The 23,455-nt window shown below is 37.5% G+C and overlaps 1 protein-coding gene and 1 long non-coding RNA gene across 15 annotated transcripts in view; one reads left to right on the top strand and one right to left on the bottom strand.

The window, feature by feature from the left end:
• LOC116252721 (uncharacterized) overlaps positions 1-2,880 on the bottom strand; it is a 31,474-nt gene extending 28,594 nt beyond the window's left edge. For 7 of the 11 annotated variants that reach the window (XR_004172286.2, XR_004172280.2, XR_007573191.1 and 4 more), the window contains exons 1-5: positions 1,989-2,880; positions 1,643-1,762; positions 1,506-1,554; positions 1,013-1,113; positions 411-512 (exon numbers count right to left, since the gene is read on the bottom strand). This is a non-coding gene — a long non-coding RNA (uncharacterized LOC116252721). The remainder of the gene's footprint in view (positions 1-410; positions 513-1,012; positions 1,114-1,505; positions 1,555-1,642; positions 1,763-1,988) is intronic. The other 4 variants (XR_004172281.2, XR_004172284.2, XR_004172285.2 and 1 more) reach the window with 2 other exon arrangements.
• A 2,283-nt stretch (positions 2,881-5,163) lies between these two features.
• On the top strand, positions 5,164-16,800 carry LOC116253424 (uncharacterized). 4 transcript variants are annotated; one of them, XM_031628229.2, is made up of 17 exons: positions 5,164-5,384; positions 6,349-6,414; positions 6,568-6,685; positions 7,525-7,619; positions 7,692-7,869; positions 7,982-8,055; positions 10,587-10,689; positions 11,967-12,009; positions 12,949-13,011; positions 13,125-13,348; positions 13,795-13,915; positions 13,998-14,095; positions 15,193-15,306; positions 15,385-15,549; positions 15,633-15,779; positions 15,935-16,080; positions 16,572-16,800. In XM_031628229.2, exons 2-17 carry the CDS (start codon positions 6,351-6,353, stop codon positions 16,721-16,723), a joined length of 1,905 nt encoding a protein of 634 aa, XP_031484089.1. In that variant the 5' UTR covers positions 5,164-5,384; positions 6,349-6,350; the 3' UTR covers positions 16,724-16,800. The 4 variants fall into 4 exon arrangements, with proteins under 4 accessions (XP_031484089.1, XP_031484087.1, XP_049933617.1 ...); XM_031628227.2 differs by having other exon boundaries at positions 7,525-7,869; XM_050077660.1 differs by lacking the exon at positions 5,164-5,384 and adding an exon at positions 5,415-5,858 and having other exon boundaries at positions 7,525-7,869.
• Positions 16,801-23,455: the final 6,655 nt, after the last annotated feature.

Genomic DNA, 23,455 nt, shown 5'->3' with positions numbered 1-23,455 from the left:
AAATTGTCACTACAAGAAAACAAACATTTCTTCATGCAAACAATGCATCACTAAATGTTATAAGTGATGGAGTAGCTCCATCGCAAAGCATGCCACTACATATCCTGCTAGTGTTTCAATGATGAAGGGAAGTGCATAACTGATGACCAGAGTTTCAATGATGTAGGAAATGCATCACTGATTGGTCATCAGTGATGCAACTAATGCATGACTCACCAAACATCAGCTATAATCATCAGTAATGATCAAACATCAATAATAAGCCAATTTGCACAGAAAATATGATGCCCACAATTCTCATAGAGCAACTAACATGAGGAACATGAAGTCAGCATGAAATAGAGGTGAAATCAATTAACATAGAGCAAAAGAAAATTCTGCAATTATGGTGTGTAAAAAAATGCTCTTACAAGGAAGATATATTCTGCAACTCACTAATTCCCTTTATACCACTTAGAGACATGCTTACATAGGTTCAAGGAGCACGAAAAACATTCTGAAGCATCAAAGACCTAAATATTAGAAAAAAAAACAACAGGAAAGTTTAGCTTTCACAGTAATGAAATCACACATAAATAGCCAAATGATATAACTAGAAAGCTACAAACACAACCATAACTGGTTGGGACAAGATAGAATCTCTTGTGCTTTTAGCCAAAAAATTACCTAGTGCAAGACTGCAAGTATAGCTAAACAATTTTCTATTCAACAACAGACTCACATTCACTCATATTGTAGTATTACCACATACATCATGAACACATATTCTGCTATCTACCAAGAAGCAACTACCACTGAAATAACTAGCTTCTAGGCTATGCAAATGGTAAGTGCCTAATCACACCTATCTAGCATACAGTCTTACATACATAGATGTTCTCCATCATGCAGCAGAAGTGTTACCATTCAAAATCACAGATAGCAAGATCATGCACTTGAAAAAAGAAGAAAAAGAAGAAAAAAAGAAAAACAAAACACAGGTAACTGCAAGCTGAGCAGGGTCTTTCCATACCGCATCCACTAATGGAGCATATTCACGTGTGGCAGCTGGGAAAAAATTTTGTACTTCAATTCCAATCAAGGCATCACTCTAGATCATATATGTTCTCTATCCTGCAAAATCAGCAGAATTTTATGCTTCAATCCCAAACAAGGCATCACTCTTTGTCATATATGTTCTCAAGCACACAACCACACATCATTTCCAAATCAACAACCAATTTTCATGACATGGATACCAATGTAGAAGTGAGCAGGAGCAGAACGCATATGCACCTTGAACGGCATGGTAGCCCAAAAAGAATTATGACACAGAGATACAAAAAACTTAATAGAAACAATTTCGGCTATTACTGTTACTGGTACTAATACTAGTATGAGGATAAGCGGCAATATTCAGTTTCGCAACCTTCGGATCAACGAAAAAAAATTACCACGATATGATCATTTCAAATTGAGATGCAGCAATAGATAGAAGTGAAAGTAGACTATCTCTTTGGTCTTACCTTTTGGAAGCAATCCCAAAACCCAAACCGTAAGAGCGGTGGAGGGCCACTGTGAGAGAGAGGGGCGATGGGTGAGATGAGACTTTGTGAGAGACAGTGTGTGTGTGTGTGTGTGTGTCAGAGGAAGGAATACATACTAGCAGCGATTAGGCGGAGCGCTGGAAACAGAGCTGCAGCAGCAAAGAGCAAAGACATAGACAGACGGTGGTGGTGCCGTACAGAGCCGTGGAGCCCGAGGGCGCTGGGTCCGTCTGAAACTGGCGGAAGGTCGTTTAGCGAAGGTTAGAAACCTCACTCTGAGCGGGAACAGAAAACCCTCGCTCGGAAAACCATGACGATGGGCTTCTGAAACCCTTGCTCTCGCTTTGAGCGATGGGCTTCTGAAACCCTCGCCCAGAGGGTTCCTTCGCTCGCCAGCGAGGGTGTCGCGCTGAGCGAGATTGAGAGAGAGAAAGAAAGAGAGCGAGAGAGAGAGGGGAGTACCTCGTGCAGCGGCGAGCGCGTGTCGTCGATGCGGCGGTTGAATGACGCGGATGAAGATAAAGAGAGGGACGGAAATGGAAGAGAGTGAGGGGCGAGAGAACCCGCAGTGAAATTCAAAAAAACGCGCGGAGAGAGGTCCTCTTCTTCGTTCCTCAAAATTATTGACAAGGCAGATGACGGGGCCAGTGTTTGAAAATCTTCATACAGCAAGATGATGTGAATGTGATATGAACGCATTTCAGGAGAAGCAGTATTGCCTTGGGTTTGAGAAACCCATAACCACAAAGGAGCCAAGAATTTCTTAAAGACGAGGACGGCAGCGAAGCTGACGATGGCTCGAAGGAATTTTAGCCACAGCAGATCGCAAAGGGTTTGAAACCTTGAGTAACGAACAATTTCTCGAGGGAAGAAGACGAAGACGACGACAGCGATGAAGACAATTACATGCACAGGGAAAGATAGAGAGGGAGAACGTGAGAGTGAGGGGGATATGTCTTACAGTATTTTAGGGGGATTCTGCAGCGATCTTCCCAGGGGAATGCCAAAAGATGTTGATGGAGAGCCCTTTGAAAGGGGAAGGTAAACGGGATGGATTTTTTATCAGCGACGGGACGGGAGAAGCTGCTATGGATTCTTGATCGGCGAGGGGACGAGAGAAGCTGCAATGGATTCTTGATCCGCGACGGGATGGGAGAAGGTGCGATGGATTCTTGATCGGCGACAAGGCAGGAGAAGGGGATGAAGCAGTAGAGGAGGAGGCCTGCCTCTCTGCGATGTTCTTGAGGCCCGTCTCCAAGGAGGCAAGAACTATAGGTCGTCGTCGGTGTTCATCCACCAGTATCGTCGTTCTCTGTCGCCCCTTCCCTGCTTTTGGCGGGGCACACATGCGCGCGCGGTTGGGGCTCGGCATCGGATCGAACCAATTTATAAGCGAAACCTGAGCTTAGGCTTGATCCGCCCAATTAAAATAAAAAATATATATTTTAAAAACAATATAAATAAAATTATTTTAATATAAAATGTATCGTAAATAATAATATTATTAAAATAAAAATAATATTAAATATTAAGCCGAGCTCCGTTGGGTTGACCCGTAGACCTAAGTTAGTGTTTTCAAGTTCAAACCTCAAGCCGATACTGAACCCTAGTTCAGGCTATCTTATCCCTCCACTAAATAAAAATATTTCGTAAGAAGAAGTTCAGAGTCTGTATACAATTGCATTCAAAAATCAATCAACTTTTTTAAAGCAAGTGACAGCAGGCTGAGACTTTCTAATTACCGACACTTCTTTCACCATGTCAGGCTTTCAAATTTCGTGTCTAACTGTGATGTGTTTAATTCCACACTCGTTTCACTATGTGAGGCTTTCTAAATTAGTATTTGGACGTAAAACTGCCTTGCCATCGTGACCAGGACTTTCTATAAATAACTAGGATCGACCGAACTCACATCACAGTGACAGTGGCGATGAAAGAGCTTGAACTTGCAACTAGCTCCACGCAGGGAAAGATTATGAACCACTGCACCAATTGTTTATTTTGTGGAAATTATGTTTCAGAAAATGTAAAAGGCTTCGTTAATTTAAAGAGCCTAAATAGAGCCATATTCAAGTTTTTTGGCTCCATGTCTGTTCTTAATAAGACATCCAGAACATTGTATTATTAGAACACACACATGGTGTAATTATGTGGAATGTTTCGTTATCAATTTTAAAAAATGATATTCATGATCATATTGTGTTTCTTATAACAAAACAAAAACAGTGTCGTTCTTAGATCAACAAGGAAACGACATTCTTGCTCTTAAAACTAGGCCACTGAGTGGACGTCATTTAACCGTCAAAATTTCGTTATTCCATTGTTAATCAGATGTTTACGCTTTTCCAATCTCCTGGCAGACTGAGACCAAACAAATAGAATGTCTTGGGAGTTGGATTTCAAACCTTATTTTTCTATTAATAAGGCGAAGTGGGTCAGGGTTTTCACTTCCTTGGTTTTTCAGCGTTTGACAAACGCTCCCCCTAAAAGTTCATCAATTAATGGATGTCGCTCCATTCTTTGTTCATATTGCTTCAATACTGCTTGTAAAAGACTGGTCCTCGGTGGGCTTCAGTGACCAATACCTGGATCAATCGCCGCCGTTTCTAAAAGCATGTTAGAAATATAAGTCTAGCACAACCAGTTTTGGTGCTAAAAGTAAGTGCTCAACATGGTTTTAGAATTAGGGCCGATGGTTTTGGCACATATAGTTGGACTCAAATTTCACGGCGATGACCGAGGAAGCCCACACCAGGCCATCAACAGTTTCATTGAAAAAACCTATGTTGCGATGACTTAAAAAAATTATATAGAGTATCTAAATTCAACTTAAGTTTATCTTAAAATTTCATCATAATTTTAAATTTAAACTAGTAATAACCCAGGATTTAACCTACAAATTTAACGGTGCAAAATATAACTGTTTTTCAAATAATAACAAAAATAACATTTAGAAATGCTCTGAAAGTTGAAATTTTATCTTTTTTTTTAACAATGCCTACTGCAACCATGACGGACTGGAAGCTTGGATTAGATTTTCATTTTTTTAAGTAGAAAAAGCGTCTGCCATCGTTCGCTTTCTTAGATATCATGAAGTTGGTGGACACAGTTTTCTTAAGGGCACCTCCGTTCCTGCAGGTGAGATGTACTTTTAAAAAAATTGTCAATTGTCTCACGTATGAGCAGGTTACTTGATTATCATTGACCGTTTGAAATATTTTTTACTAAACTTTTATATTCTATTACGTGACAAATATTTGGGGACTCGTTCATCTTTACATCCATCACCATGTTAAAATTTTAAATTAATGATTAGTAAAACTTTAATTTTAAAATTGTAATAAGAACTGCAATAAAAATTTTCAAAATTTGTATATACGTTTAATTATTATTTTTTGTTAAATTTACATTTTTGAAGTTTTTAAAATGGAGGCCCTGACGATCATGTATGTCCCCACAAATAAGATTGATTGAGCCGCTTCATGCAATCAGTCGAGTGCCAAAGTAGTAATTTGAAAATATCACACAGTAAGGCAGATTTTGGAAATAAACACATAATAAGGGGACCATTGTAATTTTTTTTTTCTGTTGTAAAATTTCCTTCCCCAAGATGTGTGTCATATGTTCGACGGCCCAATTGAAAAGTTTGCCGCCATCGAAACGGTTTCATCCTCACGTCCTTCGGTCTTCGCGCTAGGGAAGCCGTAGAGTGTTCCCTCCGTTTCACTCTTCACAGTTGAAGGCGGGAACCGATTCTTAGGGTTTGCGCCATGGCTTCTTTGCAGGCTTCAAGAAGAGCCCAACCCTAGATTGCTCGGAGGGTGGAAGGAAGACGCGATTCAATCGCATCTCAATCAGGTATACCTCGTTCTGGATCTTTTGAATTGCTGAGCAATCGATTAATTGGCTCTAGCGTGGTTACGATGAAATTCTGTTATCGTGGGTCGGAATTCTCTAGTTTCCGATTCGGTTATACCGTAAACACGGTCGGTTTCTGGTAGTATGAGAAGCATCTGGTTAGAGATTGGAGCCGAAAGAAGATTTCCCTCACAAATCATGCAGTGTTACTGGTCGCCATCATGATGACTATTGTAGAGACTAGAGACTGAAAGCGGCGTCATCATGGTCATCGCTGGTCGGATGTGCTGCTTACTGATGACCATGTGCTGGTGTCCGATGAAGCACAAGTGGGGTCGTGCAGGAAGATTATAACGGATGCCTGTTTTGGTCATCACCAATATGTTATGATGACGACGAATATGGTTGGGTTTCATTGCGAAAAGGGAGATTAACTTCATGGCTCAACTGCGACTAGCACCAGTCGGGTGGCAGGTACGCTACTGAGTCCGGTCGGAGAAGACGAGGAAAAGCCAAGGCGTAAAGGCGATGGCTGTCGTAATTTTGGCGTAGTTTGCAAGTTACTCATGTTATCACCCTGAGTTTTCGCTTGTTAACCTATATGGACCATAATATTTGATATATATCATAGATTCTAGTGTTTTACATATTCGGGAAGAAAATTCTTTGTTGATCCTTATTTTATCTTATATTTGGAGAACACATAGCAGTTATTTCCATAATTCACAAGTCTGCTACTAAAAAAACGTGTGCAGATATCTTGCAAACTCAATCACAGACCATGTTATTTAGTGTATCTAAGTAAAATTATTTCATCCGTGTGTGTCTTCAGAGTCGTTTAGTTAATGATTTAGTCTGAAGGTTTTCTGCAGGCCTGCGATGATCTTGTTCCTCTTCAGTTTCATCCTCTTCTATGTATCAGCTGTGTCTCAATGAATCTTATCTTATAAATGTCTTTTTTTAGGCATGAGAAAAAGCGAGTCATTGTTGTTACTATGTACAAAGATCGTAACATTGAACATTATCAATGGTAAGTTTTGACCCTTTTATTTCAATTTTCTAGTAGTTGCTGTGAGCCAATACTTTGTTCTATTAATAGTCTCTTCCTCTTTTTTCTTGTTTTTTATTGTCCGAGTATACGGTATGTCATTGTCATTCACGTAAATATTTTTCCTTCATTCAGGTGATTATGACTGCACAAACGTGTTTGAGCTTCCACCCGACTTATTTGACTTCTTAGTGATTCACCTGCCGCCACTTGCTTTAGAAAAGTTGCATAAGGTTTTGAATGCAACTGGACAGTATGTATACAAACTCTGAAGTTCTTATGAACTATTTTTGTCTTGAACAGTGAACTAGGAGTTATCACTATTTAATGTTAAAGCATGCACGGAGGTGCAATTGACTGAAGAATTGTCTTCCAAGTATTGGTGTCAGAACTCCATTTTCTTCAGGCCATGGATGCACTTATGTGGATAGGTGTACTTACAATAACAGGATTACTCTGTACTAATTAGGAATTAGAACCAAATATATTGACAGCCTCATTTTTAGTCAGTTTGTGGGCCTTTCTCCAATAAGCGTCTTTGTTATAAGAACACTGTTATAGGTCATTATGATAATCTCCTATAAATATACCAACTCTACATTACCATGTCATGAATGCATTTATGTGGATGTGCACTTGTAATAATGGAATTTCTATGTGTTAATGAGGATTTAGGACCTAAGTTATGGATGGCCTCATTCTTAGTCAATTGTGGGCCTTTCTTCAATAAGCATTTTTGTTTTAACTGATCATGGAGAGAGAGAGGGGGAGAGAGAGAGAGAGAGAGAGAGAGAGAAGTGTATATTCCACGCTGCTTACACCAGGGGCAAGAACCAGACCGCATGTTTACTGTTATTAATTTAATTCAAAGCATGTTTAATTCAAGTTGTTTTCATGAAAAAAATGGATTTTTTTGCTATTAAAATTTTAATGTTCTAGGAGCTGTTATTTTTTAATGATTAAAATGGCACATTTAAACCCAAAAAGTGATTGACGTGCCATCAATTTCCTTTGAAATCACTGATAAGATCATACTTATAAGGTTAGATTAAACAATTAAGTAATTCTGAAAGCTTACCTATCTTTTATCAGGTCACTGGAATGTAATGGCTGGCATGATGTTGAGGATGAATGTTCTAAATCTGCTCATAAACGTGCAAGAATTGATGATCCTAACAATGATCGGAGTAAGGAGATCTCATCACTTAATACACCTTATGGGGGACAACAGCAAACTGATGTCCCTTTATTGCATGAAGAGATCTCAACTCACAGGAAAAACATTTTCAATGAAACTTGGAGGGCACTATTCAAATCACGGTGGCCTCATGGTATTAAGCAAATAACTGCATCCAGTGAAGATGGAGAAGCAAAATATGTTTGCAACAGACATAGTAAAGATTGGCAATATGTGTATTGGGAAACTCACTTACAGAAGTACGAAAATTTCCTGTATTGGCGACCTTGTTCTCTGTTAATATACTTGGGAATTTTCTATGACTTAAAATTGTAACTGTCCACTTACTTTATGTCATTGATTGGAAGACAGTTGCATTGATGAAGTTGCAGCTGTGGCAGTTCTTCCTACTTTTCAAGGGAACATTGGTGCTGTGAAAATATCGGGTAATTTTCCCCTTTCCCGTTGGATGAATTTGGATATGTCTTCTTGGGCTTATTACACTTGCGATCCATTTTCATTTTTCTATATGATTCACACTTTATGTTTCAACTTTCAACTTCCATGTCCTTTGATTCTTTTGAAACTGACATGAGTTGATAATGGCGCATCATTTGCTCATGCATGTAGCTTACTTCCTTGCTACAAAATTAAAAAACAAAAAATTGCATCCTTGACTCAGACAATTCATGCTATTGATATATTATTAAAAGCGAACTGAACTGGGAATGTGTATGACAATGTATCAGAAAGGTTATTCATGCTATGATCATATCATAAAAGCAATTTGGACTGTGAATTCGTACGATAATGTATCAGAAAGGTGATGGTGAATGCACACACATAATGTACCAGATACTTCTATCCAGTGAGTCTCTATTTCTACAATAAACTCAAAGAACAGACATTGAGACAACTACAAATATGAGCTTTTCTTCTACTCCACAACTTGATTCCTTAGTTTTGAGGAAGTTAAAAAAAGTCAATGCATTAATTTCTACAGCACCTACCTCTAAGAATAAATCTTAATGACTCTCATTGATTTTAAATCAATTGGAGATGGGTGGAAAGGACAAATGACTATGCATTATTGGAAAGGATGAATAAGTAAACAATAGTAGAATGGACAATGATTTCTCTAAATTGTGATTCTTTTATTGTATCTCGAAACTGATAGAAGAAATGGTACATGATGGTGTATTTGTCACGATCTTCTCAAAGGAACATTTATCCTAATATTGAAATGCTTTTGGAAGATATCAAAACGAAAAAAATACTGTTGATCAAATGGACTGTACAAGCTAAGAGTCTAATACATTCTCTTGAGTCTTTTGATGGGTTGCTGTATGAAGATATAAGCACTTGGGAGTGAATAAAACAATGTTGGCTAATGTTTTAGAATCTGTATATGCATCTGGGTAGGAATCCTTTTTATCCTTCTTCAAATGGTCAGTTTGAAAGTTAGCTTGGTCCTGATTTTTACCATCTAAACTGTTGTTTACTGGAACCTTGACCTTTCACAACTTGGTCCTTGTATAGTACCAGATGTTGAGCTCTGTTTTACATCTGCTATGCAAAATGCTTAATTTTCATAGGTTCTTCTTGACTTTTACTCAAAAGGTCCAATAGTCTATGTATGTTAGACTGTTTGTATTTGTCCAAGGAAGTTCTCATTGGTCAACAAGGATAGTTTCAGTATGATTTTTCTGGGCTTGATATCAATCAATGAGCACAGATTCATAAAATGATTTTTTTTTTTTCATATAAGTTCATAATTCGTTGAATCCTCAGCCTCGATTTCTAGAACTAATGGCACTAGAACCAGAAAGAAATAGAAGCAAGGCTTACTCTTCAAAAGTAAAAAATCCAGAAATAAATAGGAGCAATGCTACTCTTCAAAAATAAAAAACTCATAGTTATTCTCCGAGGACTGCATTTAACCATCTATTTATAAACTTCTAAGACTGATTTCTTTTGTTCTTTTTCCTAATTTTCTTGCCTTACCCTATACTTGTGTACCAAAACAAAAGAGATAGGCATTTATTCTCGAGCTCCATCATGTGCTATTTTGTTTCTTGTACAACCCAATATTATGGAGTGGTGGTGAACAAAACAAAATATGTCAAGCCAAGAGCTTTATCTTCAATTCCCCTTTGAAGATGATGGATGTCAATATCCACAGCTGATCATGTCATCGAAGTCATGTGTTGCTCTCTATCGCAAACATTTTAAATTTTTAATTGAAGTTTTATCATAATATGACTTGCAACTTTTTCTGTTTGTGTTTCATTGTTCTAAATGGACTTGTTACTTCGGCCTTGGATTTTCTCAAATTGGGTGCTATCATGTTGGGTGAATTAGATATATTGACTCCCCAGACTTTCCTATCCGTTCAGTTAAAGCCTATCCAGAAGGAGTTAATTACTCTTCATCCAAAAATATCCAAATTTTTATACTCTATAGATGGTTCAAAATTAATTGGCTTTTTTCTTCATATGAGCCCAATTTTGGTAAGTGAGTAATTTTAATCTTATGGTGCTGATTGACTTTCTCTATTCATTTTACAAGTGCTAATCTAGAGATCCTAGACGATTTGTCACGGGATAAGTTCTATTGATAATGGCTCTTCAACCAGTTTTTCCATTCACTTACTGTATAATTATGCACTTTTTTGTGTTTTGATTCAGAATTAATATTCCTTGTGCATGGAAATAGTCTTCATTATGATATGAATTATGAAGTGTTTGAAAGCAATTTTGGGACTATGTAGCTTGCTTTATTCTCTGCACCTTTTTGTGCATTCTTGTTTTAATAGAGTTGATTGTATGTTTGTTTAATTCTGCTGATGCTTTGCACTATGTTTTGTCTATGATCTTTGGATCTTAGAAACAATCAACATGTTCTTTTTAGGGTGTTTCATGTCTTCCTTTTAGGTCACGTTTCCTCCTTCCTCTAAGAGTTCTCTCATTCGTTCTAGATGCTATCTTGGAGCATATTGGATGCAGAAAAGGACAAGATCATTCAGCGTATGACTATTCAACGTTATCTTATCATTGCCAACAATTTGGATGCTATGCTAGGTATTATTTCTTGAACCTGAGAAAAAGGGTACTTGTAGATTCTGCCATGCTGCGGTCGAACAAACATCTTATGAAGCAGTTCTAGCTGAAGGCTTTTAATTTAGAGCCCTCATGCATTTGGGTTGCAGCTTGTTGCTCTAGGGATGAGCTGCCTTAGTGTCACTCTCAATGGAAATGCTGAGGTAACTCTATGGTGTGGTGCCACCATAAATTATGTTGGTAAAACCTGGTTTGTATTTGATCTTAAAGTCAAACGAGTGGGTCGGTAAGTTAAGTCAAAGCCATTTTAAGGCGAGCGTACTTCTGTTGCCATACATTGTAGAGAGAAATGTCAGCTTGCTAATGTCTTGCTGGTGGATCAAGGCAGAGAAAGAGAGGGCACCTCTGCTTTTAGGTTTTCTGAAACTGGATTCTTTTCCTGTTTTTAAAACCTATTTAAGTGTTGCTTTTTATTTTTTGCTGGATTTTTGGGAAAGGACTGTTTCTTTTTTCTATTCTTTTTTTGTTTGAACACCCAAAATGTAAAATCCAGGTTTCTTAGTTCTACTGTGTGGTTTTTTCTGGATGTCTAAGCTAATCAAACAGGCTGTCATGGTTAAATTGAATGTTTCATGGGTAGATTCTTACAAAAAAGGGAGTGCTCGCTTTTTAGATTCATGGGTTTCTACCTCCGTGCTCTCTCTTGATCTCCGTGTGTGTGTGAGAGAGAGAGAGAGAATCGTGCACCCAATCTGCATTATGCAAGGTGCTCTGGACGTGGAAATATAATGTTTTTTTTATGAGAGTGTGTCAAAGTCATAATTGTTAATTAACAATTAATAGTCGATAAAATATGTGGTTAAGAGTAAATATTTCTGATATGAATATGCTGTATCAGGAGATGGTCCAAGAGACTTGCATAAATTTGAATCTTTTTTTTTTGGACATGCATGATCAAATTCTAGATAGGTGTTATTTAGGCATTTAATTCGAGTAGATTCACCCATTTTGCATAGCCTGGAAGCTAGTTATTTCAGTGGTAGTTGCTTCTTGGTAGATAGCAGAGTATGTGTTCATGGCGTATATGGTAGCACTAGAATATGAATTTGTTGTTGAATAGAAAATTGTTTAGCTATACTTTTGGCTAAAAGTGCATAAGAGAATCTATCTTGTCCTATACAGGCAGTCATGGCTGTGTTTGTAGCTTTATAGTTATATGAATATCAAATGGCTCTTTATGGGTGATGCCATTCCTGTGAATGCTAAACTTTCTTTTTGTTTTCTTTTCTAATATTCAGGTATTTGAAGCTTCAGAATGTTTTTTGTGCTCCTGAAACCTGTGTAAGCATATTTCTGAGTGGTATAAAGGGAATAACTGAATGATTATTCTGTTAATGTGTAAAATAACATCATCATTAATTTCTCAAATATTTGGAAAATATCCTGATATCATTGACATTTAAAAGGTGGCAGAAGACACAAGTAACATATCACCTTTTTTAAAATGTTACAAATATATCATGATAGACGATAATATTACAAGTTGCAAGTAATGATTTTTCATTTTCTATTATAAGCATACATTCTCTTTTATATGGTTAAAAGATTATGACTTCTGCTGAGGTTCGAGAATTATGCTATAAAACATCCTCATTATGCATGTTTTCAATTTTTTATTTGAACTTTGAAGTTCCCCTGGGAAAATATCATTTTCTAAAAAAGCTTCTATCATAAATATTATTGCAAACCTAGCACAATTTGTTCTTAGTTTCTGTTTGGATGACAGGCAAAAACCATGTTTTAAACCTGGTTTTCATTCTTAACCAGATTTTCTATCTGCCACCCAGTCCGTGGGTTGTTCAATTAGTAACGCAACTGGGATTAGTAAAACCTGGATTCAGTCACAACCTAGTTGCAGCCAGGTTTTGGAAAAGCTGGGACCTGAGAGCCCTTTCAACCCTATATCCAGTTTGTTGGGTTGAGGAGTGTCATCCAGACCCATTATAATCTAGTTTTTGGGTAATCCAGGTTTATCAAGCACCATACTTTAGGTTAAAAACAAGGTTTATTATAGACCCAGATTTGTACCATATCCGAATGGGTCCAGATTTTTGTGGAAATAATCACACTTTCGTTGTATGTTGGAATTTCCATTGTTCAGATAAACTGCAGCATCATAAACTCTCTCCGTCGTCCCCACACACACAAAAAAAGGTTCACTATATGATTTTTGTAATTGCAGTTTAGTTGCTTTCCTTACCATTCGCTTTTACATGACAGGTTTTGCTTAGAAATAGCAAGCTACATCAACTTGTTTTTCGAGGAATTAAATCAAAAAGTCAAGTATGAGCTACTCTCTTTCGTTAACAAAACTGTTGTTGCTGTCTCTCTGTTACCGTTCACAATTCACATTAAAATCTGCCTGTCATAAACTTACTCCATGTTGTATATCGCAGGTTGATGGAATTTGCAAAATTTTGAACCAGAACAAGGAGACGTTGATATCTCTTGAGTTCTTACACTGCAAGTTGTCAATGGATGTGCTGAGTGATATTTGCGGTTCTTTATATACTGAGTCGGCACATAGTATCATGTGCTTATCAATCAAATCATCCGGCATTTTATTTGACCAAGTGTGTCACTCTCCAACCGGATTTTTATCCTTCCTTGCATCTAGAAGGTACTTCTAAGTTCTGTATTTTGATGTTAACAAAATTTTTCTTTTGAGTTGATTTTGATAATTCACTTCTTGAGTTTTCCAACTCTTTAGTCATTACATTCTTGTAAAAAATAATCCGGCTGTACTGCCTTCTTTGCGTCTTACATATTGGTTCCCCATTTTATTGCAAACATGCATCTATGGTGCATTCTGCCATCAGATTTAAACAGCTCAACTAGATATGTAGGATTTCAGCTGATGTATTTCGTAGTTAGGGTTTGTTGACTTGGGGGCAAGCCCAAGCAAACATGTAGGCCGGATGGTTGGCATCGGTTTATCTTATTAGGTTGTATGTCAGCCTTGTCATCGTGAAGGTGGTCTCAGGGTTTTTACTGAGTATTTGGATTGTTGTAATTGCATTTTTTTGTTCAATCATTGGTTTGAATCTGTGAACCTTGTGTTCGTAGGTCATTTTGTTCACTTGATGTGTCTCATAGTGGCTTGGAACCAACTTTTGCAAGAATGATTCTTGATACTCTGATCAGTTCATCATCCAATATTTCTGCTCTAGAGCTGTCTGATAACAGAGTGAGGATACTTCATGTTTTCCATCCTTTTCTTGTAGAGCAGAAATTTTTAGATAAATGATCTTGTGACATTTGCATTGCAGATTTCTGGTTGGCTTGCTCCGCATGCTGCTGCAGGTTCTGCTTCAGTCTGTTCCAATTCAAATAACTGTTTAAGATTGCTGCAGGTTCTAAATTTAAGGTATGAAAAATTTATTTTCTCCGACATCTTTGTTGGGGCATCGGCATCTATTTGACAACTATAATTCAATGTCAAACAAATTGGCACTTTGTATCTCAGTTTAAAATATCAATGTCTTAGTATATCAGAGGTTTCTGGGTTCAGTTTCTTCTAGTCTAGTTCACCAAAGCTAAGGATTGCTTTTGGAATTGGCGATGAGGTCGAACAATTCATTCTTAAAACAGTTGGAATTGAAGGAATTGTGCACGGTTTAGAAGCTACAACCTGGTAGAGTAGGAAAAGACATACTTGTGATTCCAACTGATTGATAGTTATAGAATGCGGCATGATTTTTAATTGAATTTCAATATGCAATGTTGCTCTGTGCAAAGTGCACACATTCTTTCACAGCTTTATGTCTTAGCTTCTGTTTGTAGACATGCTTCTACCTTGGGGATGTATGGTTGTGGTGCATCAAGACACTTGCATTTGAATGCTCGATTCAAGGTCCACTATTTTATAACTGTCATCCATCTGTAAAGGAGACACATCTTCCATGCTTCCAGTGCAAAAAATGAAAAGTTCTGTGAGAACATAAAACTCTGAACTAAGGTGGAGGGGGCCTGATGAGACTAGGCCAGACCTGAAAACCAATTTATTAACTAGGCCTTGGTCATCTATTATTTTATATCTGTGTCATCCATCAGTCAAGATGTGTCATACTTCTTTCATGTTTCCAGGAAAAATGTCCTACAAGAACATAAAAAACTGAACTAGAGTGGCATCCAGCTGGTCACTTATTTGGCTCATTAGGAAGCCATCTTGATTAGATTAGGCAGACCTCAAAGCCAATTCTTCTTGCTTGTGGAGGCTTGACCTTGAGTTGGCTAATCTCGGAACAGCTTGAACCCTAAAAAATGACTATCAAATTTATCCAACTGCTTGCATCCCCAATTCCAATTGCAATTTTTTATGTCCTGGCCCAGTCAACCTTGTTTAAACCTGACTTGATGAGCTGTGTTTGCTATAAACCTTTTTGTCCCGGTTGTGATCTAATTCTTTATGTCCCCGAGCTATGAACCTTGTTTGCTATGATGTTGCTGCATGACTTTTTTCAGGGGAAATGGTCTTGGCAGGGAGGATGCAGAGGATCTCAAGTCTACCTTTATGTATATGCCAAACTTAAAACGTTTAGACATAAGCGACAATCCACTTGAGGATGATGGTGTCTGGTACTTCTTATTCTAAGTGTTGATTCTTTGCAAATCTTCCTGCAGCTTCTAGTAAATGTTCTCTCCAACATGGTACAGGGCTTTGGTGTCGTACTTCACAGAGCATCCTGAGTTTTCCGTGGATGATATGAACATGGAAAATTGTGGAATTTCAGGTGTTGGAGTGGTTGGAATTTTAGATGGTTTATCAACGCTCGGAAAGCCATTTAGATCCTTGTCAATAGCCCATAATAGTCTTGGACGGTAAGTTCTGGAAGCTATTTCATGTATTACTTTCTTGGAGAGATGAAACCTTTGTACTCATGGTTACATGTTTCCATTCCCAGATCTATGGCTGTTCCCTTGTCAACCTTTCTATCAAAATGTCGTGTTCAAAGGCTTAATATTGAAGCTACTGGATTAGGACCATCTGGTTTTGACGACCTGGAGAAAGCATTGCCAAGTGGTTTGGCGCTAGAGTATCTGAACATAAGGTCTGCTATGCTAGATAGTTGGCATCTTTGCTATTTGGTTTCAGTATCAATATTAACTAGAAGTAGTTAAAGTAAAGTCTGTTGTGATTTGTCATCTGTGATGCATAATGAGGTATCATTCTTCAGTCTTTTTTTTTTTCTTTTGTTTGGGGCAGTAAAAACCGTGGTAGACTAAGCACTGCATTGTTTCTCTCCAAACTCCTTGTACATTCCCCTGGACTTGTGGAGGTTGATGCTGGATACAATTTTATGCCTATAGAATCTGTATCTATCATACATGCTGCCCTAAAAGCTTCAAAAGGTATTATTTTCTTCACCATACTTTGAGGAAGTAAGTACATTTGCAACTGACTTGGTAGCTCCTGGTAATGCTTCTAGTAGGATTTTTCTCCAGATGCTTCTATGTATGACCAACGAACTTTAGGTTGAGTATATCCTCTGATATCCTTCATCAAGCAGAATCCTAGATAATGTCTCAAGTCGGATTTTTTTCACCAATTTATAATGTTGAGTAACCCTTAATTTATTCACAAGGGAGAGGGAGAAATAGTTTGATATATAAATGGTATAGGGGGCTTGATTCAATTTTCATGTCGTTTGATAGATCTTTGAGTGGTTGGTTACCTTTGAGTACTATTTTCCAAACGAGTGTCTGCTAGCTATATTTGAGGACGTCCTTGCCTGCTATTTCCTACCAACAGTCCAATTAAAGGAGGTTGGTAGAGTTATTTGACATAGCAATGTCAAAATATAATATTTTGCTGATTATCTTGGAAACTTTTTGCTTTTCAGGGAAACTGAAGCGGGTTGACCTGACGGGTAACATGCATTTATTCAAGTCGCCTGTTATTTCTGTTCTTGATGAGTTCCATCATGAAGGAGAACCAATTGTGGTTCTTTCGTTGTCACTAACTTCTATGACTCCTCATGATGATGACCCTTAGGTACGGTAACTTACATACTAAAACTAAGGAATTTGTAGTATGCTTTATCTTGTTGTATTTATTGAAATTTTTTAACAGCTTGCCGGTGCAGACAAGTTTTTCCTTGTGAAGCTATATTTCGATATACCTTTACCTAAACAAAGTTGAAGGGAAACCCAGACCTAAACCTTCGTTTGGATTTGCTGTACCACCCCTCGGATGTACCCGCCATCCCAGGACATACACCTTACGTAATGCAACTGAATTATCTTATCTAAAAGGCAGAGTAATTGGAGGACCACTCTGATGAATTAAAGAACATAAATCATAATGTAACCATATAATAGGTGGAATCGGCGTGACTTGTGTAGCCGTAAGCAGGATGAAGGACAACATTTTGATACAGTGGTTGGGTTTCTGTTTGCATAATCTTATTGAGATTTTCACTGGTAAAAAAGCAATAGACGGTGAAGTTGCATATGTAATTAATGCCCGTCTTTTTTATGATCCACCAAGCCTTACTCCAATTGTAATGCTTGGAAGCTAGCTGGGTAGGCAAGTGAAATTTTTTTAACGTATAGAGAATCAGGATTTGTGAAACATGTCAACAACCATGTTCAAGGATGATGTGTGATTGTCTTTTTTGCTTTTCTGATGATTGAACGCTAACCTATTTGTCTTCATTAGATTGGTCCTAAATCTCAGTTCTCTACCTGACTTGAAGGAATGCATATGGAATAGCTAATGCCTGTTCGATGGTGAGGACTGGTGACTTATTGCATAACGCTTAACCAGCTTCATTAGTGTACTTAGTATATTTGATTTTATTCCAACGTAAAATATATAAAGCATCTCTATAAAAATCGAACTTACTATTTGGGGTTGTTAAGGTCATGGTTGGATACAGTTTATGTGGCAGACAAAGTTGTCTAGGGGAGGTACACCAACCGGTGAGTGAGAATTGGTGATATGTAGCCAATCCGGAAACGCTTCCAGGCGATTAAATTTATTTTCTCTTAAATAATACTAATCAAGCTTCCGTCCAAGGGTTGGTTTGTCTTCATGCGGTTGCCTTCCCTTGTTTTTCCTTTTTTCCTGAAATAAAGTGGATTGAAGAGATGCTTGGACACCTTTAAAATGTTTCGGAGTGTAGTGTATAGATGAAATTTCACCTGCCCTGTCCTCGAGTCTAACACGGGCAACAAAATTTCCCCGGGAGATTCTTCCCTCTGTGAAGCCAGATTCTCTTAAAAAGGAGGTCGCCTGTTTTCTTGAAGTTTTTGGAAGCAGGTGCATGAGACAAGTTGTCCCGAAAGTCCTTTCTTGCTATGTAACGGGCCAGAAAGTCTGTTATTGAAAGGAATAACTTCGTGCTATTACTGCTGTTGAAGAGATAGCTGTCCAAACCTTTTCCAAATTCAAAATCTTGGTTTTTCTTCCCGATTTTTGAGTGTCAACTAGGTGGTTGATTTAGTCTATCGGGCATTTGAAATTGACTAAATTGATTTTGCTTAATTGCAGACATACTGAATTGCTCGGCACCAGTTAGCCATTCTGAAATTTCTACTCCACAAAATTAGTCTTTCCTTTTTCCCCCCTTTGTTTCTTCTCGTATGACAAAGAACCGTTTAGGGGTCCAAATTTACTAGTAGCAATCATTCGGCCGTTGGTAGTGCTTCCACATTAAGGAACTCGGTGACCCACCAACGCCCTATTCGCACAAGTTTGCACTGTACTAAAATGCCATTTTCTGTCTTTCCATGTCAAATAATAAATATCACGAATGGGGTATGCGGCCGATCGAATGACAACAGATCTTTCCCTTTATTTCTCCTCTGGGTTAGAACTTCGAGCCAAAGTTGGTCTTGACAATGCCCCTGGTCTATTTAATGTTGTAGTTCATTTTGTAGAGATAGTGGTTTTGGCTTAATTTCCGCTTGTTCAAAATAAAGCAGATTGGGATCGAAGGGACATAGATTTAGTGTGATTGTATGAAAGGTGTTTGATCCCCCCAATGACGGGGCCTCGTATGGGACTTTTGAGGATGGACCCACTTGCAAATTGGAAGCAAACCAGTATTAGATATATTTTTATCCTTTACCCTACTGAAAAGGTCAAAAAGGTTTGGCCTTATCTTAGCAAGTTTTTTCCCGACCGCCGGCCCAGTGGACCGACGTGTCGTTTGGGCTTGATTGATCGCATGGGACAGGTCCAGATGTGCACGGCCGATTATGTCTGGACAACTACATGGGCCGGCTAAACCCTGCACGGGCTCCCATGGAAGGTCCACAATTCTCCCTCGCTTAGGAGACTTAGCCCCTCTCTCTCTCTCTTTCTCTCTCTCTCTCTCTCTCTCTCTCTCTCTATATATATATATATATATATATATATATATATATATATATATATATATATATATATATATATATATATATATATATAACGGAAATATCTTTTATGATCAAAAGGGCAAAACTCCGTAGACGGACACAAAGTAGAACGAGAAAAAAAAGTTGCTTTTTAATGAGCCATGTTCAAGCCCGAACACCCATCCTTTCTTTCATTTTATTTGTGCAGTTGTCAAATGTTCTTTGGATTTACTATTATTTTTTAACGCGCTGAATAATTTGCGATCGTGAGATTGAGCATGGTTAGAGTTCGGAATTTTTATTAAGAGGGTTGTTAAAATTTTAAAGAGAATCAAAATATAATTTCCAAAAATGTTATATAGGAACAAGACATCTAAGGGTTTATTGAGTTTGTAGCAGAAGGAGAGAAAAAAAGTTGCTCTCTAATCACATGTGAGGGCGTGGAACATCTTTGAGCCATGTTCAAGCCCGAACACCCATCCTTTCTTTCATTTTATTTGTGCAGTTGTCAAATATTATTTGGATTTACTATTATTTTTTAACATGCTGAATAATTTGTGGTCATGAGATTGAGCATGGTTAGAGTTCGGAATTTTTATTAAGAAGGCTGAACTATAGTTTCATGAATTAAAATATAATTTTCCAAAGATGTTATGTAACAACAGGGATATCTAGGGATTATTGAGTTTGTAGCACACCACGCTATATAAATCTGAGTTCCATAGGGGCAGCCTATGACTGTGTAGCCTAAAAGAAGAAAAAAACTAAAGAATAAAAAATCTAAGGACAAGTTCTTGTGTAGGAGACAAGCCGTCCGATCATCGAATTTGGAACTTTGGAATTGATAATTATATCTTTCGTAATGATTGTGCCAAGTTTCTCTCGATATTTTTGGGATCCGAATATTTGTAGGGTGAGAGGTCGTATTCGTGACAGTGAACTAGCAAGCCACGTCGAAGACTCTTTTGTGCTATTTGTTTCACTCAAAGTAATCACAAAAAGCTGATCTTCATACCATCAATACGACCAATACGTGTGTTTTTCTAAATGGAAAATGCGTAGATTGCAAACTTTAATTTACCTGAAAAAATCTTCATGTTTCTATTGTAAAAGAGAAGGATTCGTGACTTTGATGCATGAAATGAATTGGGTTGCATCCAGTTGTTTAGACCGAGACTTATGGGGACAGGAAGATCCGTCTCAAATATATAGAAGGTGAGAAGCAATAATGCAAATCAGTGGATTAAAATGTTAACTAATAGACTAATCAGATGCATGCTGTCGGTCCACGATAGGCGTCAGCTTTTCTGTCAAATCTATTACAGATCATAGGGATGGTTGCATATATCATGTAAAATTGGAAAGCATGGGGCTCACAAGATCGTGCGGTGAGATTGCGGGATGAATGAATGCACGGTTATACTCTATGATGGATTGCTTTCTTAAAATATTAAAAAGCATTCATCATGCCCAACTAGTTAGGTGCAGTTAGGACATTCAGACCTAAGCCAACAAAATCTCCACCCATCAATTAAAGATGTTGCATGTTTTAAGAGTTTTAAGTTCAAGCTCCGGAGTTCAATAACATGTCCGTACCTACCGCTATATATATATATACCGGATTTTTCTACCTAGGTTTAGAAAATGTGACCCTAAAAACCATTGCAATATGTGCATTGGCAATGGTTTTTCAAGGATTTTAAGTGATGAATCTCTTAAAAAAAACATCCAGCAACATCTGGTAGCCGGTAGATAATTCAATTTCTTTTTAAAATATCATATGTAGAAGTACTTTATCAAAAAATGAATGGAAATTTGTATTTTGACAAAAAATAACTTTAAATATGGTGCATTCTAAACTATCACACAAATCACTCGGACAATATATTTGTTCTATAATGGTGTATTCTTCAGGAAAAGATAGTTCTAAGAGCTAATTAGCTTGGTTGGGGCCTAATGGGCCACTGCCATGAGAACAATGTCACTATTGGTATTTTTCTGCATGAAAATGTGCGTCGCTTTTCTTTTATATCGACAAGATATTGAGTAAAGGGATGTACTAATTTTAAAAAAATAAGATAAGGCAAATGATAATAATTTTTTTTTATAGTAGTAGATGAAGCATTGGCTGGCGCTTAATGTTTATAACTATTATTTCACCTGTTTCGATGGCAACTCTCCCTGAATGCACTTGACAAATAGACAGTATTGCCGACACGGATTTCAGTTGTATTTTATTCAAAAAAAGACGTACCAATGCGGTGCATGGTTTACGTTTCCGATGCGAGTTGAAACCCGGCGTTTACAGCATTAGATATTGTTGTACTTTCACCAATATGTACTTACAACACAAAACCAATTTGGGTGTTATTTAAAAAAAAAATTTAACACATGAAAATATGCCCATCTTCCTTAATGGTGCGTTAAAAAATAGCATTAATAAATAATATCCACTTGAGTTAGATACAATTGGAACTCACTTATATAAAGTGCTAGAAATTATTGAATGTAGTTAAAGATACTCATGTAATTTAATATAACAAAACTATTCAGATTGATTGATGATATTTATTTTATCTCATCAACCCATTTTATGAATGTGAAAACTTGAGCTCAAGCTTTTGCCATCAAATTAGCATATTATGGTTTCAATCACACGCATGGACGTCCACCAACAACAGCCACAATATTTAATTTTCTGGTGAGCAAGAAAAGTAATTTGTCCCACCATCCTACTGATAGCCGAAACTTTCATTCCTCCAACCGTCCTCCTAGTAATTTTGAATTTGGAAGTCCATTGTGCTTTCAAGTAGCTGCTATTGGTCGATCTATATTTAAAATAAAAAAAGGTCTTTAGTTGTAAAAGATACTATTGGGTACCCTAAGGAGTTGAAGCATACTAGGCGGCAAGGCGGTTCACTTCTTAGGGACTCAGTTTTAAATTTTGATGCTGCCACATTCTAGTGCGCTCTTCCTTTGAACCGGTAAGACTGTTCACCTCTTAAGGACTCCAGTTTAAATCTTAAGGTGACTCATGTCACATCCCAGTACTATGTCGAAACAAGTTCTATAAAACTCTAGATATAATGGGCACAGAGTTGGGCTGTGGTAGGGTTAGTGAAATGAAACACTCACCCTCTAAAAACACATTTTTAAGCATATTGTAAACAGCCTATTAAAAAAAAAAGGTGTTGATTAAAAATCTGTTGTGCTTTCTAAGACATGTTTTTGAAATGCGTCTTCCACACCACCATTTCGTTCTCAAAAACAAAATATAATGTATTGACATAAGAATAAAAAAATTGATGTGAGCTGGAGTGGGCAAGCCCGTACGTGCCTCAGCCGCTATCGCTTGGTGTCAAGAGTTGCTCATTTTTTGTTAGCTTATTCTTGCCAACCTGCTTACTGCTGGATGTAGAATTAATGGTGGAGCCAGAAATCTTTTTCCTCCTAATAACTAATTTAACAAAAATTTTAGATACAATGGGATTAAGCAAATAATTGAGAGACACTAATAATGCATGAATTGAATAAGGAGACCGAGGGACTATTCAGGCAGCTGCCCACGTATGGCTCCGCGTGATTTCACATAACTCAATCAATGATAAGGAACCAGGGTTCTATCCATTTATCCTCCAAGTTAATCTAATTAGAGACCACTCTCTTCGTGCCAATCGTCTGGCCTCATTGAACTTCCAAGAGTCTTCCTGCCAATCACTGCAAAAATTTTAAAGTTTTCAGAGTCTACAACTGCTTCGCTTTGATGTTTGGGTTAAAGTCTTTGAAATTAGCTTCATCTTGGCTCGACTAATGAAACATGGAGCTCGACTTTGTTGAGCTCGAGAATATCTCGACAGAAGCAGCTCGACTCGACAGTTATGTGTTGAGCTCGAACTCGACTCAATTAAAGCTCGACAAACTCGTTTGAATAGAACTGATATTCATCGTTACGTGTTGAGTTTGAGCTCGACGAACTCGTTCGAATATAATTGATATTCATCGTTACGTGTCGAGCTCGAGCTTGACTCAATTAAGACTCGACAAACTCGTAAACTCATTTGAATATATCGACTTGAGTTAAGGCTCGAGTTCGACTCAGCAGTTACGTGTTGAACTCAAACTCAACTCGATTATTTGAACAAATCGACTCATGAACTCGAACTCGACTCGTTAAACAAATGAGTCGGCTTGAACTCGTTCACAACAAGCTGAGCTTTAACATGCTCGACTCGTTGCTCATCCCTATATTAAACACTTCAGCTTATGCACCGGTTCCCCTTGGGAAGAAGCTCACTAAATCTACTTTATTTACAAATAGAAATTGCTTAAAAGTTAATTTAGTGACTTATAAATATTAAAAAATGACAATATATGAAATCTATCA

The sequence above is a fragment of the Nymphaea colorata genome, chromosome 4 (assembly GCF_008831285.2).
Source record: "Nymphaea colorata isolate Beijing-Zhang1983 chromosome 4, ASM883128v2, whole genome shotgun sequence".
Taxonomy (NCBI): domain Eukaryota; kingdom Viridiplantae; phylum Streptophyta; class Magnoliopsida; order Nymphaeales; family Nymphaeaceae; genus Nymphaea; species Nymphaea colorata.
The sequence above is the reverse complement of the archived record's forward strand: the minus strand, read 5'-3'. Positions and strand labels throughout refer to the sequence as shown.